Below are 18,383 nucleotides of genomic sequence, written 5' to 3'. Positions count from 1 at the left end.
ACAGTTAACATAAAACAACTACTCCTAAAACAACACAAAACTGACTAAATCTTCAACAAACTCCCTACGAAGACTCTAGACTTACATCAATTTCCTTTGTGTTACCCAAGTTTAGATAAATTCCTTCCGACCAAGAATTTTATATAAAACACCACAAAACTTATCCCAACGACTTGACTATTGACTTCACTTCCCAAGACATTAATTGATAATAAGAGGCCTGAGAGGTGACGGTGAAGTTTCTGATGCCCCCCTTACAATGGCAGAGGTCCAAGAGATGACAGTCAGAGTGCTTCCAAAGTTTTCCACACAGGGCAATGCAAAGAGTCTGGCAACTGTATATCTACAACAAAGGGCAGCATAGTGCACGAGGCTCCCACCAATGCAGGATCTGGGGAGGGACAGATGTACACAGCCTTACCCCTGTACATACAGAGCCTTGAACCATTGACCATTCATTATACAAATAACACTAGGGCCAGAAATGAAGTCATTAGAAGGAATTTAGGTGTAACTCCAACAAGTGATAAAATGAGAGAAAGTAGATCAACATGGTTTGGTGCACCTGAAGAGGAAGTGATTTTTTGCAAGTTGATGGGGCATTAAACAGAACGGAATGGAAAAACAGGATTCATATAGCCAACCCCATATAGTTAGGATAAGGCTTGATGATGATTGTGATGATAAATTTAAATAATTTATATAAATAAAATATAAAATATTTGTTATATTTATATATATACATATATTGCCTAAAACAATTAGTCACTCGAATTAGAATTGAATTGAATATTCAATTATTTAGTCAAATTCAAATTCAATTTTTACTTTTCACAAAAGTAATGATTGTACACTTCTATGGTGGCTGTCCCTCTCCCTGGATTGAAGTTTCAGGTTCAGAAAAAATGGCAGGGCCCTTTGAAATGATGTTCTTACCCGCTTTGACAAGTTCCAAGTGGAAAAGCATGGCATTTGTTATCATTAGAAAATTTACCTCCGTCATAACAGCAACAGATGTGGGATCATGTCCACGCCATACATAGTCCCACACCTTCAATCCCTCTGCAGCTGCACCTTTCCTTACAGCATGTATAGCGACAACAAGAGAAGCACCTAAGAGGAAAACCAGAATTAAAGGAACGTTGGAGCCGTGCAAATACTAAAAAACATAATTCCGATATATACCTTCTATGATGAACGAACCACCAATTACCAAAGCAGCATACTGAATATTGCTAGGGGGCTATAATCAAGACATGCTTATATAAATCAGTGGATATCAAATAACAGGTGAGAAGGCGTTCACGAAGAACCATGATTAAGAAGTAGAGGCTTGAACAACTGCAAATTTAGCAACAAAATTTGTAGAGCATACATTAAAGTGAATCCAGTCGGGCTCTTACCTGTGATGTCCACAAGTTCTGGAACCCATGAACAATTGTGGCACCAGAACCAAGGCAGAAAATACCAACAGCAGATATCAAGGACCAAACAAATCTTTCTTTGGAATAACCATAACTGTCAAAAAGATGTTAATAAGCAACTAAGCACCTTCATGAAACACAGAATAAATCGTGTTACAGACAGAAAACTATGAAAGTACAAATAAAGTGCCAATTCTTAATCCAATCTGCCATGTTTCAAAAATCAACTGCTTCTATGAGCCTAGGTGATCATATTTGAATCCTATTTTGTTAGAAAGTCAGAAACCATATGTACTACATAGGTATTTCTGTTTGTCTAAGGTATTATCTGTAATATTTAGAGGCCAATATGTCAGCTTTTCTCTATGTCATGTAAGCTACGGAGATACTTTTGTCTGTCAGTCTAAAGTATTATCTATAATATTTAGAGGCCAACATGATTCAGTCTCTCTCTCTTTCTAAACACACTTCTATTTATGCTTCTATATTCTCCAGAGCAAATCTGATCCAGTATAAGTCAATATGGGTTTGGCTCAACCTGAACCCAACCCAATCGGACTAAATAAAATGGGATACTGAACCTGATCCAACCCAGCCCAGAATTAGTACGCCCGTACTCAATCAAGGCTATATGTACAAATGTTCCAATGCTATAAATGTCGATGGGTCAGGTTTGCCATGGGTTGGCATCAATCTGAACCCAATCCCTACATGTAGCCAACCATATAGTTGGATTAAGGTTGAATTGACTTGAGTTGAGTTGTAGACAAGCCTGCAATGATTCTAACACCTTATTATAGAGGCTAGAGCCTTGATTTCTAGGATGGACAAGTTGAGATTGTCAAAAACCAGGACTCTTTTGACCCCCCATCCACCCTATAAGTGAGAAAGGTCATACTGTTGAGCATTATACGTAGACCCTTTTGATCTTATCATCAATCAAAATAAAGTAAATGCAAAACAATTTAGATTACAATTGAATATTAAGCATTCGAGTGCACGGAAAGAGAGAGCATGTTGGATATGTTAGGCTCAGGATAGAAGACTTACGGATGCAGAGCATCTGGAGCACGCCTTGAGCTACTCAGACCATAAGCAAGAAGAGCCTACAGGCATTAACAGGATTAATTCTTTAAAGCTTGAAAAGAGATAAAACAATCAATGTCAATTTTTATTGCATAAAAAATACTAAAATAAAGACATTAAGTTACACAAGTAATAATTGCAAGTTTTCAACAAAAGGAGCTCCACCACACAAGATGGGCTTTGAATGCCCCAATGACCAGTAACAAAATACCTGATTTGCAAAATCTGCAGCAGAATGCACAACTTCAGCTAACATAACATGACTGGAAGTTGCTAACCAGACCCCAAATTTGAGAGAGAAAACAAGGAAGTTGCACCATAATGCTGTAGTAACTGCTCGCTGACTGGAATAAGCATTTATACAAAATTAGGTACAACAAAAAGAAGACAAGAAAGGTTGCTTTACTTGGGGCAAATCAAAAATCAAGATACTGGATTAACATAGAGCACAAGTTGAGTTAAGCTGCAGATCTACCACTATTGCTTTTAGTTTGAATAGCAAAGTTTCTTTCCAACAAGGTCAAATGCTCAATGAACAAACGCCCAAAGAAAAAAACAAAAAAAAAAAAACAAGAAATATCAGACACTTGACAACAAAAGAAACTGAAATAAAAATTGCAATGGAGAAAAGTGGGTTGACAGTGGCTGTAGAATAATTCAGAATTTCCTTTTTTTTTTTGATAGATAAGCATAATTCAGAATTTCATAAAGCCAATACTAGCAAGGAAAGAGTAATGCGGTGTAAAATGGGGTATAAAGATAAAAAATCAGGACTACAGGTTTATTGGTCATGTTGACAAAATATAATGTTAAATAGGTTCAATTGAGAAACTGGATGAAGGAATAAAAGGACCACTTGGTGAGATGGGAGGTAGTGTGTAGGAGCAAGAACCAAGGTAGAGTGGGAATTAGTGATTTGGGAACATTGAATGAAGCACCACTGGGAAAATGGTTGTGGAGGTTACCTCTTGATAATGAGAATTTGTGGCATAAAGTAGTGGTAAGCATTCACAGGATGTTGGATAACAGTTGGAATGCTGGTTCATCACATCAAGCTACCTTGGACTTCCCCTGGAAGGTTATCCATGGTATTCTTCCAAAATTTCTAAATTTTGTCAGATATGATGTTTGTTTTGAGAATAAAATTCTTTTTTGAGAAGACCTATGGATGGGTAATTCTACTCTTAAAGACCTTTTCCCTCCCTGTATTTTACTTGCAACCTTAAAAGAGAACCAATTCCAAAATTTGTATCCTCCTCTTCGCCTAAGGGCTTTGATTGGGATTTGGGTTTTTGAAGAGGTTTGACGGACTGTGGAGGTCTTAATGTGATCAATCTGTTGCAAGTCCCCAATGATGTTTACCTGGACCCCTCTAAACTGGATAAGCATATTTGGACTCCTTTGGACTCCCCATCCATTGGGTTCTTTTTCATGTGTCTCCCTCTACAAGGCTCCAGGTCCTCCCTTTTCCCTCAGTTGTCCTTCCCTGTCAAAGAAGTTTAAAGCAAGCCTGTTCCTCCTAAAGTCAGGACCCCCTGCTGGAAGGTGTATCATGAGAAGATCAACACTTAGGACACATTACAAAGAATAATACTAAATTCATGTTTATCCCCAAATTGATGCACACATTGTAAGGCCAATGGCAAGACTTGTTACAATTTACTAATCTCCTGTCCATTATTTGCTTATATCTAGGAAATTTTCTTCTCATTCTTTAGTTGCAAGTGGACTATGCCTACAGGTATGGCCAAGTCGTTTTGTGCAGAAACCTTCACATTTTTTTTGATAGATAACAGAAAGTATTTCATTAATATAAACAAGAATATACAGAGAATTACAACCGGGGTACGAGTACCCCTAAAAACAGATAGAACAACTAAGCCCAAGACAATCACTCCTTACCCATCCTTTACCCACAGGAGAAGGTGAACACTTGCTCCCTAAAGTAACTGAGCCCAAAATAATTGCTCCCTTTCAATGCCTTGCTAGAGAATCTGCCATCCCATTAGCAGCACTTGGAACCCACTGAAAAGCTATTGTTACACCTCTTAGATGCCACTTGATCTTCTTTACCATATCTCGGTAAGTCCAGGACTGCCTTAACAAAGGAGTACTCACTAAGTTGCATCAACCACTTGACTAATCTTCCTGACAGAGGTGGCCTGTCTATAAAGTATTTTATAAGGTCACTTTTGACTATGAGCAAGACCTTGTGACCTAAGAGGTAGTGTGGCTAGAGACTAAACTTCTAGGCTGCAAAGACAAGGGAGAGGTATTGTTGCTCCATAGGGGAATAGTTTCTCAAAGCATCCATGAACACACAACTAGCATAATAGATAGGTCTCTCTTTCCCATCATGCCTATGTAAGAGCATAGACATGCTCAACACCACTAGCTTGCTACAGTACCTTGTGACTCTCAATCTTGGGCATGCAAAGCCAGCATTGTGAGACATGCTAGATGCAGTCATGCTCTCCAAAACAAACCTTGCTTCTTGACACACAATGACACAACAATCTCAGCAAAACATAGGATGGTGACACGTTGTGAGATCAAAAAAGCCGCGTTGGTCAGTACCAAATTCTCTCATGTTTTCACTCACAGCTTCTTAATCTGATTTGGCATAACTAAGGAACTTTCTCCGATTGAATACTCTAGAATGCCATCCTAGGTTGTATGCAAGTTGCATGGCAGTGTTAGGGTACTGCCCAACACAGGCTCCTCTTCGAGGGAGAAGCTACCTCCTAGAAAAGTGGTCAGTCATTTTCTAGAGAAGCTCTAGTCAGTTGGATTGGGCTACCTACGGAAGAAGCCACATGGGAACACCTTGTACTGACTTAGCACTCCAGTTTCCACACCTGGACCTCAAGGACGAAGACAATTTCAAGGAGGGGGGAGCTGTTAGGGACCCAAAAAGAATGAACAATAGGCTGAAGGTATATTCTAGAAGAAAAAGGAAGAAACCAACTTAGGGACAGCTCAGTACAACTAACCAAGAACCAGTTGGCAACTAATCAAAATTCAGTTACAAGGAACAGATCAAGATATCAAGGGGCAAGTGGTTTGCTGTAATAAAATGTCACATGACTATTACAGATATATAAAAAGAGGTCTTGTACTCTGAGAATAATAAAGAAGTTTACTGAATCCCATCTCTCACTCTCTCAAGAGGAGCCTGTATTGGGCAGTACCCCAACACTGCCATGCAACTTGCATACAACCTAGGATGGGATTCTAGAATATTCTATTGGAGAAAGTTCCTTAGTTAAGCCACATCAGCATAAGAAGCTGAGTGAAAACATGAGAGAATTTGGTACTGACCAACGTGGCTTTTTTTATCTCACCACGTGACTAGGTGTTCTCATCTTTAAAAATCCAAGCTATGGGGTCTTCACCTGAGTAGTTTGGGAAATTGAGTTTGGTCATTCTCATTGATGCTCTTGAGTCTCATTTATTTCCTTTTGATTCTCGACTGGCTTCTTCATTCTCATTCTCATGGTTTCCTTCCAATGAATTTTTCTCCAATTGTGCCATTATCGCCGCTAGCAATTGTTTGATTTCTTGCTAATCGCCCATCAGTGATTTAAAAGGTGCACCTAGGCACAGAGGCGAGGAGCATTCCAGACTAGGCGCCTCGCATGGGTCAAGGCGGCCAGACTTTAGAAAGGCACTCACCTCTACGCCTAAGGCGTGCGCCTCAGGCCAGGCACCAGGTGGCCCAGGCGAGCACCTATTTAAGCTGTCCATTGTTTTTTTATTTATTTTTAAATTTAACTTTATATATCATTATAATTGTACATGAATGGTTTGTTTCCTTTTATGTATCAAATATCATATATCGTATGTCAAAGTTTGAAAGAGAGAAAAACATGCCATATCGAGAGACAAAAAACTTGCCATGCAAGGCTTTCAACAAGGAACCCAAACATCTCAAACTCTCAGACTCTCACAGTCTCAGTCAAACGGCAAGTTCAGCCTCCAGATTCTTCTTCTTCGATCATCAGGTTCAGACCATCTCTCACTGTTAGATGAACGGCAAGTGCAGCCTCCAGGATTCTAATTCTTCAATCATCAGGTTCAGGCCTTCAGCAGTTTGGCACAAACAAGGTACTTCTTCTTCTTCTTCTTCTTTTCGTGCTTTCCATTCTTTTCTGTTTTGACAGTAAAACAGGGGCTCCGCCCCTTGTTCCTTTCTTGTTTTGACATTGAAAGCAGGGGCTCCACCCCCTTCTTCTTTCCTTCACTGTTTTACACTAAAACAGGGACTACGCCCAACCTTCTTATCCAATATTTGATTTAGCTTTTTACATTAAAAGCAGGGGCTCCACAGTCCACCCTGCCAATGTTTTTACACCCCCACTATCACAATGTTTTCATTTAAAAAAAGCAAAACAGGGCTCTGCCCCATTCTTTTTTTTTTTTTTTTGGATTTTCAGTTTTTCTTTATTTCTTCCTTCCCCATTTTCTTCTTCTTCTTCTCCCCTTTTTTTTCTAAACTTTTTTACACGAAAACAGGGCTCTATCCCAGAAGTGGATGGAGTAACTGCGAATGGATTGTTTCAAATATTCCTGAACTTCTATTTTGGTTCAGTTTTGTTGCATATTATTTTCTGAACTTCTAGTTATAAATTGAAGTATTGAATATTAATTTATTTTCAGTTCAGCTATGTTAGTCACTTAGTTAATTTGTTTTAGAGTTTTAGACTTTTAGTTTCATTCTATATTTTTATTTTTGATTGATTATTAAATATTAATTTAGTTTTCCTCTTTTTTTTGTACAACTAGATATGGATAAAGGCAATACTTCTCGTGAAATTAATAGGAAAGATCCAGCATGGAAGTATTGCTCTCTACAAGGCCCTAATAATACAAACTCAGTCACTTGCAAGTTCTATGGAAAAGTGACCAATGAAGGAATCTATAGGGCAAAAGAGCACATTGTTGATGGTAAGAGGAATGTTAAAAAGAAATTTTGGCATATATGCAAAAGAAAAGAACGGTAAAAGAAAACAGTGTGATGGAAGAAAGGGATAGGATCCCTGATTTTGATGATCATGAAAATATGATTGAAATTGAAAAAGATGATGATGTACAAGTTCATGGTGTTGGTGGTAGTTCTAATTCATGTCCTAGGCCTTTTACACTGCTAGATGAGAAGGAACAAAAAAGAATGAAGCAAACCACTATAAGTGAAACATATAATAAATAAGGGAGGTAACAAGTTTGTGTACGTATTACTAAGTGGTTGTATCAAGCGGATATTCCCTTAAATACCATCCGCTTGAAAAGCTTTAAAGCTATGGTAAAAGCAATTGGACAATTTGGGCCTGGATTAAAGATCCCAAGCTATTATGAAGTGAAGGTTCCTTTCTTGAAAAAGGATGTTGATTACACAAAGACATTATAGCAACATCATAAGGAGGCATGGCCACAAAGGAAAAGTGGGAGTGTTCTCTAATGTTTGATGGATGGACCAATAGAAAGGATAGAACCCTAATCAATTTTTTTATCCATAGTTGTGTTGGAACGATGTTCATAGAAAGTATCAATGCATCAGGTGAAATAAAAACAGTGGAGAAGTTGAATTAAATGAGAAAATGATTGAGAGGATTCGTGAAAAGAATGTCATTCAAGTGATTACCGATAATGCTTCGAACTATGTTTTAGCAGGTAAATTTTCTAACTTGTTTATTTTCTGTATAATTTTTACTTATTTTTTATTGTCTTGTTTCTTAAATTGTTATTTTTGTGTTATTAGGAAAATATTTGATGGCTAAATATCCTCATTTGACTTGGACACCGTGTGATGCCCATTGTATGGATCTCATTATGAAAGACATTGGCAAATTACCTATTGTCAAGAGGACTATTGAGAGGGCTATAGCACTAACAGGATACATATACAACCATCCGGGCCTGTTGAAGTTAATGAGAAAGTTCACAAGTCAAAAGGAATTGATTCCAGCCAAAACCCATTTTGCTACCTCCTATTTTACATTACAAAGCATTTTTAAGCAAAAGATGAACTTAAGGGAGATGTTCAATTCTATTGAGTGGAGTGATAGCAAGTGGGCGAAGGAAGCCAAGGGTAGAAGGGTTGTAGAGACAGCAATGATACCTTCATTTTGGAATAATATTGTATATATTCTTAAGGTGTGCAGCCCTCTTGTTCATGTCTTACGCTTGGTAGATCATGAAAACAAGCCAACTATGGGTTACATCTATGAGGTTATTAATAGGGCAAAGGAAGCAATTCAAAAGGCATTTGATGGTAAAAGGGAAAAGGTCTCAGAAATTTTTGAGATTATTGATCGGAGATGGGAGTGCCAACTCCACCAACCATTGCATGTGGCTGGTTTCTATTTGAATCCTCAATTTTATTATGATGATGCAGAAAGAATTGATTCAGGTGAAGAGATTATAAATGGCCTTCATAAAGTAATCCAGATGTTTGAAAGTGACAAGAACAAGCTGAATACAATCATTGATGAATTATCAAGGTATAAGAATGCAGAAGGGATTTTTGGTAATAACATGGCTATTTGGCAGAGAAAGAAAAAAGCACCAAGTAAATGTTCATATATAGACAATTAATATTTGTGTTTAGTACTTTAGTTATTTTAATAATTGCTAATTTTATTAGGTCAATTTGCTAATTTAGTTAATATTTATATTTTCAGCTGATTGGTGGACAGCATCTGGTGCTTCAGCTCCAAATCTACAAAAAATTGCCATCAAAATTCTAAGTTTAACATGCAGTGCATCTGGTTGCGAGCGGAACTGGAGTGTGTTTGAGCATGTATGCCTTTATTAAATTTACTTGTGTAATAATTTATCTTATATTTATATTTTACATTTAAATTTTAAATTTTTAGTAATTCAATGCTATTTTATGAATTCACAAATTCATACTAAAAAGAGGAACCGCTTGGAACAAAGTGATTAAATGATTCAGTGTTTATTAAGTTCAACCAGATGTTGAAAGAGAGTTTTGATTCACGCAGTTACATTGATCCCATCTCTCTAAAAGATATTGATGAGAGCAATGATTGGTTATTGGGAGAGATGGATGGGGCTGAAGATGAATTGGTGTTTGAGGGTGATTCATTGACATGGGGAAATGTAGCTCATGCTTCTAGAGTTGAAGAGCCACTAAAATATACAAGAGCTAGGGGCTCAAGCTCAACTTCACAATTACAAGCCAAGTGGCCCAAGGCAACCAATTCCAAAAGACCTAGCACATCAAGTTCCCAACTTCATTTGGAAGATGAAGATGAATTTGACATAGGAGAAGAAACAAAAGAAGAGAATGTCGATGATTACAAATCATATTTGTTAAGGCAACGCCTAGGCGACAAGGCACCCTTGGAGGCTCACCTCGCCCAGTCGCCAAGCAGTTTTGTGCACTGATTATAAAATACTTATATTTTTTATTTTTTGACATTATAATTATAAAATAGACATTATTAAACTAGAATATTCATTTTATGTGTTTATATACTACTTTCTTTTTATTATTTTCTTAATTTGTAGGGTTTGATCAACGCAAACATTGCTAACTGTTGTATTGAACCCATGGTTCAAAGTATCGATACACCTCTGTGTATTGGCAGAGGTGTATCGATACTTATAACAATACTCCCCCTATTTTTTTTATTTCTTTGGTTTTTAATTTCATTTTTAAATATATATATATATATAATTTAAAAAAAGGGTCCCCAAAAACACATGTAAACAGGTATTGGGACCCCAAAGATACGATACTATACACCCGATACGGGCGTATCTTATCGAAATTTTGATCCTTGATTGAACCCTCAAAATTTTCAAAACCTGAACAAATAATAAGCAAGGGAAGAAGTTAAAATTTTGTCTAATCAACACATTTTCTTCTTTCCTATAACAAAAGTAAGGGTTCAGCCCCTATATTTTTTTAATTTTCTTTCCTTTGTTCTTTTTCTTCTCATAAAATGTTGATTTTGTAGACTTAAACATGAAATTTATACTTCTCTTATGAAAATTATGAATAATTATTAAGGAAATATGGTTATGGAACCTAGGGAACTACCCTAGGATATATGGTTTTACTTAAAAAAAAATCCATCGCCTAGGCGACAAGGTGCTCCCCCGTCACCTAGCCTCGCCTTGGTGCCTTAAAAACTATGTTACAAATTTGATGAGTATGAAGATGATGATGTGGAATTTCTAAATGAAGAAAAGAAAATTGATGATGTGGAATTCCTCAATTTTATCAGACCTTTGGGCTTGGCTACTTTCGTTGTTTGGGAGTAGTTGGAGTCTACCAGCAGAAGTTCACATGCTCTTCAACCATTCTACCTTTTATTGGCCTACAAAAGTAAGGAGAATTATGTGGATATGTGCTCGTGTTGCCTTGATTTGGACTCTTTGGGAAGAAAGGAATGTTAGAATTTTTCAAGAAAAGGAAAGGAACAGTCAGGAATTGAAAGACTGTGTGTTAAATAGGGCAATACCTTGGCTGAAGACCTTGGAAATCTTTCATCAATTCTCCTTTAATGACCTTTGGAGAAATTGGTCAGCAATAGCGAGGTGTTCATCCCTAAAGGACAAATCAATTACAAGTTGGTCTCCTCCATCCGAAGGCTCACTGAAGTTGAATTTTGATGGAAGTAGCATGGGTAATCTAGGATTATCCGAAATGGGAGGTGCTTTGAGAAATGAGAAGGGAGAGATTTTGTTGCTCTACTCAGGTCCCTTGGGAATTGGGGACTCCATCAGGGTAGAACTTTTAGTTGTTGTACAAGGGGCGCAATTTGCAAACCAACTGGGGGTACAACACCTAACAATCGAGGGGGATTCCAAAGTGGTGGTGGGTTGGTTGAAAAATCCTGAAGAGGCTATGTGGCGTTACAAGAATGAAATAAAGAAATTTAGTTGGTTGACAAGGAATATGTTGGTCACTGTACAGTGGGTGGGGAGATCAGCAAATACTTTGTCAGATGTGTTAGCTAAGCAAGGGGTAAATAGGGAAGAATTGTTTTGGGCTCAGTTGTGATTCTTGCTTTTCTTTCCTAGTTTACTTGTAAGATTCAAGGACGGGCTGCAGCTCGCGCCTCTCCTTGGGATGTTGTATGAACTCACTCTAAATCTGCTTCTGAATTAATAAATTTATTATCATTCATCAAAAAAATCTTGGGGAAAGAAGAATCAAGAATGGATGAATGGTGTCAATGGACATATGACAAAATGATTTTGAGATTTTGTATAGGCAGTAAACTTGCTTTTTGTATAGGTTGTGCTTTGTGAATGCTGATTGATGAAAGAACCTTTTTTTATATTAGAAAATTGATATTGGCATATTTAAATACTTAATATATAGCTTGTTAATTTTAATATTTTTCAAATCTGATTCCTTATTTGCTTATTACAGTAAATGATTAATTTTTATATTGATTTTGTTATGTGTGAGCCATGGGGAGGATGTTGATACCAAGAGGTAAGAGTCTTTTAACTTCTTTAATGCTGATTATTTAATGTTATATAGGTTGTGCTCATAGTCATATTATTTAATTCTTTTATGTTTTATATTGAATCATTGAATGTGTTATACTGTTCTGTTATTGCTTTTTTTTTGTAGTCTCCTTTAATTATTTAATGCTGATTTCTTAATTCTGTAGATTGCTGATTGGATATTTTGCTGATTAACCAATTAAACTAATAATTGATTTTAGATTTGCTCATTGCTGATTGCATACTTTATCAGTTTATCACTTTATCTCTAATTTTTATTTCTATAGACTCAAGATTGATGATTGCATTTTTTCCTGATTAACTTTAGATTGCTGATTACATACTTTACCTAATGTCTAATAATCTAAGTATCTAACCAATTGAACTAATAATTAACTTTGTTTTTGAAATTTTCCTGATTTCTTAGAATTTCTACATGTTTTTTCTATTTTTTTAATTTTGTGCACCTTTTTGAAAAAGGTGTGCACCTCGCTTTGCGCCTTTCGCTTTTAAAACACTGCACCCATGACTTTGTGAATTTGAATCTCCATGCGATCTACTCATTCGTCGAAGAAAGTAAGAAAACAGAGAGAGAGAGAGAAATGGGATCTGGTAAACTTCTTTCTTATTATTTTTCTTTTTTTTATCAATAACACTTTCATTAATTCATCAATAGAAGATTTACAAAAGGAAGACAAACACGCTTATCTTCCAAGAGCAACAAAGAACCTCAAGAAAAGGAAAAAAGAAAGAGAAAAGAAAGAAAACACACTAAAGTTACAGCTTGGCCCAAAAAAGTGAATCCCCTTCTGCCCCTTGCTTAGCTAAACCGTGAGCTAGGGAATTAGTCGATCTTTTAACCCAACGTATCTTAACTTCCATCTCCCGCACCAGCCACTTGAATTTCCTCCTCTCATTATTGTACTTCCATAAGCCATTGTGATCTTTAAGCAGCCACCCTATCACCACCTCTGAATCCCCTTCAATTAAGAGTTTCCTGATGTTCAACTCCTTAGCTTTTTGGACTCCTTCCGTAACTGCAAAGATATCAGCTCTAAGGGAGTCACCCACTCCAATTGGGCCTGAGAACATGGTAGAAATGACCCCATTTCCATCCCTAAAAACACCCCCAATCCCCGATTGTCCCGGATTTCCCCTGCTACACCCATCAAAGTTTAGTTTCACAAATTCACTAGGTGGAGGGGTCCAAGCCACACTCATTACTGACTTAGTTTGTGTGCAACTTGCAATTTCACCCCACTTCCTCAACATGTCATCCACAGTGTAATCTGTGAAAAGCTCCAAAGATTTCAGCCACTGTACCGCCCTAATATGAATGATAGCCCTCAGATCTGCTACTCCTCTCTGAGCTTCTGAGAATATCCTGGATTTTCTTTCTTCCCAAAGTGTCCAACATACTGCAGCCCTTAGTCCTCTCCACATTGTCCTTCCCCCTTTTATCCGCCACCTGAAAAAAGAAGGGGAAAAAAGGCCTTGCAAGTCTGATGGGGGGTTCCAGCAACAACCAAAGAGGGACAAAGCCCATTCCCAAATTGACCTCGCAAAATGGCAAGACACCAGTAGGTGAAGACCAGTCTCCCCATCCGCTTTACAGAGAACACACCACTGAGGTGACAAACAAGTATTGGGTCTCTTCTTTTGGAGTAAATCACCAGTGTTGATTCTTTTAGATAGGCTTCCCAACAACCAACCCTAGGAGGTATTGCTCTGCACCAAACCTCATCAACAGAAAAAGGAGGGAAGGTAGGACTGGTGGACTGAATTAAGACTTTGAAGAAAGAAGCACAAGTAAAAATGCCATTGGGAGAAGGTGTCCAAATTCTAGAGTCTGCCCTAGTGGGGTCTAAGACAACGTTATCAAGAGTTGCAATAAGGCTCAAAATAGTGTCAAAGTCTGAGTCCCTCAAATCCCTTCTTAGACCCAAGTTCCACCCAACCCCAAAAATGGAAGAGGACGGGGTGGTAAAAGACGAAATTGGCTCATTTTCCAAATCAGAAAGAGCAAACAATGAAGGAAACTGATCCTTTAGAGGGGCACTCCCCACCCAGGTTTGTTCCCAAAATTTTATGGAGTTACCGGAATTCAAATCATACCTGATATTAGGGGAGAAAACTGGAAGTAGGTCATGAATGGCTTTCCAAGGAGAATTGCTTGTGGTCCTAGCTCTGATTCCAGCGTCCCATCCATTATGCTCCAGTCCATGAATACTTGCCACTATTCTAATATTCCCATCCATTACCACTTTCCCAACAGAGTCATATTCCTTCTCCTAATATTCCCAAGCCCCAAGCCACCACATGTCTTACTCCTACAAACTATCTCCCAGCTTACTCTATGATCCCTCTTTTCCTCTCCCGGTTCCCACAGGAAATCTCTCATTAACTTCTCCAATCTATCAGCAACCTTCACTGGGATTTTAAACACCGACAGGAAAAAGATAGGTAAATTAGCAAGTGTGGCCTTAAGAAGAGTAATTCTCCCACCAAGAGAGAGGTAGTTCTTTTTCCATGACACCAGTCTTTTTTCAAACCTTTCCACCACCGGCTTCCAAAAGCTCTCTCTCATGGGATTATCCCCTAAAGGCAACCCTAAGTAGTTCAAAGGCCAACTCGAGACTTCACACCCCAATACTTCAGCACTCTCCTTGATCTCTCCCTCCTCCAAATTCACCCCCACAACACAACTTTTCCCAAGGTTAACTTTCAAGTTGGATATTTGCTCAAACAGTTGTATCACCGACTTCAAATTCCTAATAAAGCTCACATTACCGCCTTCACAAAACAGAATCGTTTCGTCAGCAAACTGCAAGTGAGTAAGAGGGGTTTCCGCCCTCCCAACTCTCCAGCCTCTAATAAGCCCCCTAGAATCTGCTCTGTAAATCAATTTCCCCAAAACCTCCGCAATTAGAATGAACAAGAAAGGAGAAAGGGGGTCTCCTTGTCTTATACCCCTACTGGTTGGAAAGAAGTCTACCACTGTCCCATTCACTAGCACTGAGTAATGACAATTCCGGACACAACCCATGATCCACTTACACCATCTAGCCCCGAACCCGAATTTAGTCAAAACTTTCCTCAAAAATTCCCAGTCCACCAAGTCATAAGCCGTTTCCAAGTCCAACTCTCATTAGCAATTAAAATCTGATCAGTGATTTGTCTTCCATTCACAAAAGCTCCTTGGTAGTGTGCAACGATATCTGGAAAAACCTTCTTCAGCCTTAAAGATAGCACTTTTGCAATGATCTTATACAAGCTATTAACCAAGCTAATTGGCCTAAAATCCTTCGGGTGGGAAGCATCTTTCTTTTTTGTAATAGTCATGTGACATTTTATTATAGCTAACCACTTTGCCCCTCGATTACTTGATTTGTTGCTTGTAACTGAATCTTGATTAGTTGCCAGCTGGTTCTTGGTTAGTTGTGTTGAGCTATCCCTGTGGCTGAGTTGGTTTCTTCCATTTTCTTCTAGAATATACCTCCAGCCTATTGTTCATTCTTTTTGGGTCCCTGAGAGGCAGCCTTTTCCTATAAATAGGACACTTGAACCCACTCTAGGGATTTTTTTTCCAAGACATTCAATACTTATTTCATATATCTTTGCCTATCCTAACACCCCTTTTCAAACATCTTTTTCCACCAACTCAAACCCCAAAGCTCGAAACCCTAGGTCAAAACCAATCCATTCCTGCCCAACTTTCAAAAGTTCATAGACCAAAGTCACTCCACAACAAGGTTCAAAATTTCGCAATGTATCGACTGATATGTATCGTTCCAACAAGGATCCAATATGTGGAATGCATGGAAATTATATATAGTGTTCCTTTTCGTTTGTATCAGTCTGAAACAGGCCAATACTCTAAGCGTATCAATGGATGCATAATGAATTTAAACCCTTCCCTCTTTCTAATGTTTTTTTCATTAATTACTCTCTCTTTCTCTCCCTCTCTAATTAATTACCTTCCCTTTTCTAATTATCCTGCCACTCTAGTTGGAATTCTAAAGCTTGATAGGAAGTAGACTGGTATATTTGCTAGAGTTGCTCTAATTAGGGTAATTCTCCCACCTATGGATAAATAATTCCTCTTCCAAAGTGCCAACGCCCTTGTAAACCTCTCCACCATTGGCTTCCAAAAGACTTCTAATCTTGGATTCCCTCCCAAAGGTAACCCTAAGTACTCCAATGGCCATTGATTGACCTCACACCCCACAAGCTCAGCTAGCTCTCTCAAACTTTCATCTTCCAAGTTAATCCATGTTATATAACTTTTTCCCCAATTTACCTTCAACTTGGAAAGCAATTCAAAGGAAGTAATGAGCTCACACAAATTCCTTATACTCTCTTGATTGCGTCCCTCACTGTCATGACTGTCACCTCAAGTCTTCCTATCCTCCATCCTTAAAAAGGTTTCTCCGATCAGCCTCCATAATCATCCTAGTTAGGACATCAGCAATTAAAGTGAAAAGGAAGGGGGAAAGGGGATCCCCTTGTCTCAGTCGTCTTTTTGCTGGAAAGTAATCTCTAGGCACACCATTAATCATGATCGAGTACTGCACTGAACTAAGGCATCCTTTCATCCACATCCTCCACCGCTCCCCTAACCCAATTCTCCCCATAATTTCCAAAAGAAAAGACCAATCCACAAAGTCATAAGCCTTCTCTAAATCCAACTTGCACACCAAGCCCCTCCCCCCCCCCCCTCCTCCTCCTCCTCTTCTCTGCTACACATTCATTTGCTACCAATACCTGATCGGTGATCTGTCTTCCTTCAACAAAGGCACCTTGATGTTGTGAGATGACCAAAGGTAACACCTTTTTTAGTCTCCCGGCTACAACCTTTGCTATAATCTGATAGAGACTTCCTGCTAAGCTTATTGGTCTAAAATCCTCTGGAATTTTTGCTTCCTTCTTTTTGGGAATTAGGGCAATGAAAGTTGAGTTTATACCTTGAGAAATTTCCCCTTCAACGTAGAACTCATTGAACACTTCCAACAAATCTCTTTTGATAAGATCCCAACACTCCTGATAAAAAGATAAACAGAAACCATCCAGTCCAGGGCTTTAGACCCATTGAGAAAACTGCCTCTCTAATTTCTTCTATGAAAAACTCCACCTCTAAGGCTGCAACCATAGCTTCAGGCACTCTATTCCATTGAACATTTGGTAGGAAATGGCTCCTCTCCCCTTGACTCAGGTAGACATTCTTAAAGTGACCCACAAAACCCCTAAGAATCTCCTCCTCCTTGGTTATCTCAAGGCCATCCACTTCTAGCCTAGCAATTTGATTCTTTCTTCTTCTCCCATTGGCTAGAGAGTGAAAAAACTTTGTATTGCCATGCCCCTCCAACAGCCACTTGCATCTAGATTTTTGCCCCCAAGAAATCTCTTCCTTCCTAAGGACTATTCTAGTTCACATTTTAACTTCCACCTTCTTTCCTCACTGCTCATAGTTCTAAGAGCTTCTTCCTTATCTAGCTCCTCAATCCTTGAAATAATTTCTTCTTTGATCTCCTCCACTTTAGCAAACTTGGTCCCTATTTACCTTGCTTGGCTAAAGTATTTGTGAAACTATTTCTTGTTCGTTTTGCCCACTTAAATGTAGCTTTCGTCTCCCTTTCTAACCATCTGATCTCCCTCATAGCTTGTCTATGGACCCAAGTTCCTTGACAGTTATTGTTCAACCACCACACCACCAGTTTGGAATCTCTTTCTAGTCTATACATCCATATTTTTGTAGATTTGTTGTTTGCCTAGTCTCAGACCATGCAATACTACTGATATCCCTACCCTCAATGAATCACCAGAACCAATTGGTCCTGAACACAATGCCTAAATAGTTGCCCTTGTACAATGCTACAAGGAGAACAGATGGTTTTTGCTTGTGTAGAAAAAGGGGATATTTTGGACCACCAAGATGGTGATGGTACTCCATAACAAGTACAGCCCCTATTGGAAGAGTTTAAGGACGTTTTCATTAAAGAATTGCCACTTGAATTGCCTCCTGTGAAATGTGCATAGCATGCAACGTCATATTAATCTTATTAAAAGATGTCTCCAAAGGAGCAAGCTGATCTACATTATTGTCAACTTGTACTTAAAGTTGGAAATAAAATGTAAGTCCATCTTTCTAAAAAGAGGTATCATGGTGGAAATTATTATAAGCTCAAGCCTAAGAAGATTTGTCCTTATAAGATTCTGGCAATGATTAATGATCATGTTTACAAAGTAAGGTTTCCTGCACTTTTGCAAATAAGTAACACCTTCATGTGAAGCACCTTTCACCTTACTACAGGGAGCATGACAGTGAGAACTTGAGGGCGAGTTCTTAAAGAGGGGGTCAGTGATATGGTTTATCCTTCTATAACA

At 38.3% G+C, this 18,383-nt stretch overlaps 1 protein-coding gene across 2 annotated transcripts in view; it reads right to left on the bottom strand.

Annotated features, from left to right (window-relative positions):
- LOC104611380 (Cation efflux family protein) overlaps window positions 1-18,383 on the bottom strand; it is a 45,296-nt gene that overhangs the window by 24,974 nt on the left and 1,939 nt on the right. For both annotated transcript variants that reach the window (XM_010278397.3, XM_088893224.1), the window contains exons 3-7: window positions 2,722-2,854; window positions 2,475-2,530; window positions 1,404-1,518; window positions 1,186-1,243; window positions 995-1,113 (exon numbers count right to left, since the gene is read on the bottom strand). In XM_010278397.3, the coding sequence (XP_010276699.1) occupies window positions 995-1,113; window positions 1,186-1,243; window positions 1,404-1,518; window positions 2,475-2,530; window positions 2,722-2,854 (481 nt within the window). The remainder of the gene's footprint in view (window positions 1-994; window positions 1,114-1,185; window positions 1,244-1,403; window positions 1,519-2,474; window positions 2,531-2,721; window positions 2,855-18,383) is intronic.

The sequence above is a fragment of the Nelumbo nucifera genome, chromosome 8, assembly GCF_055504915.1.
Source record: "Nelumbo nucifera cultivar China Antique chromosome 8, China Antique-T2T, whole genome shotgun sequence".
NCBI classification, from domain to species: Eukaryota; Viridiplantae; Streptophyta; class Magnoliopsida; order Proteales; family Nelumbonaceae; genus Nelumbo; species Nelumbo nucifera.
This window is presented reverse-complemented; position numbering and strand designations above follow the sequence as displayed.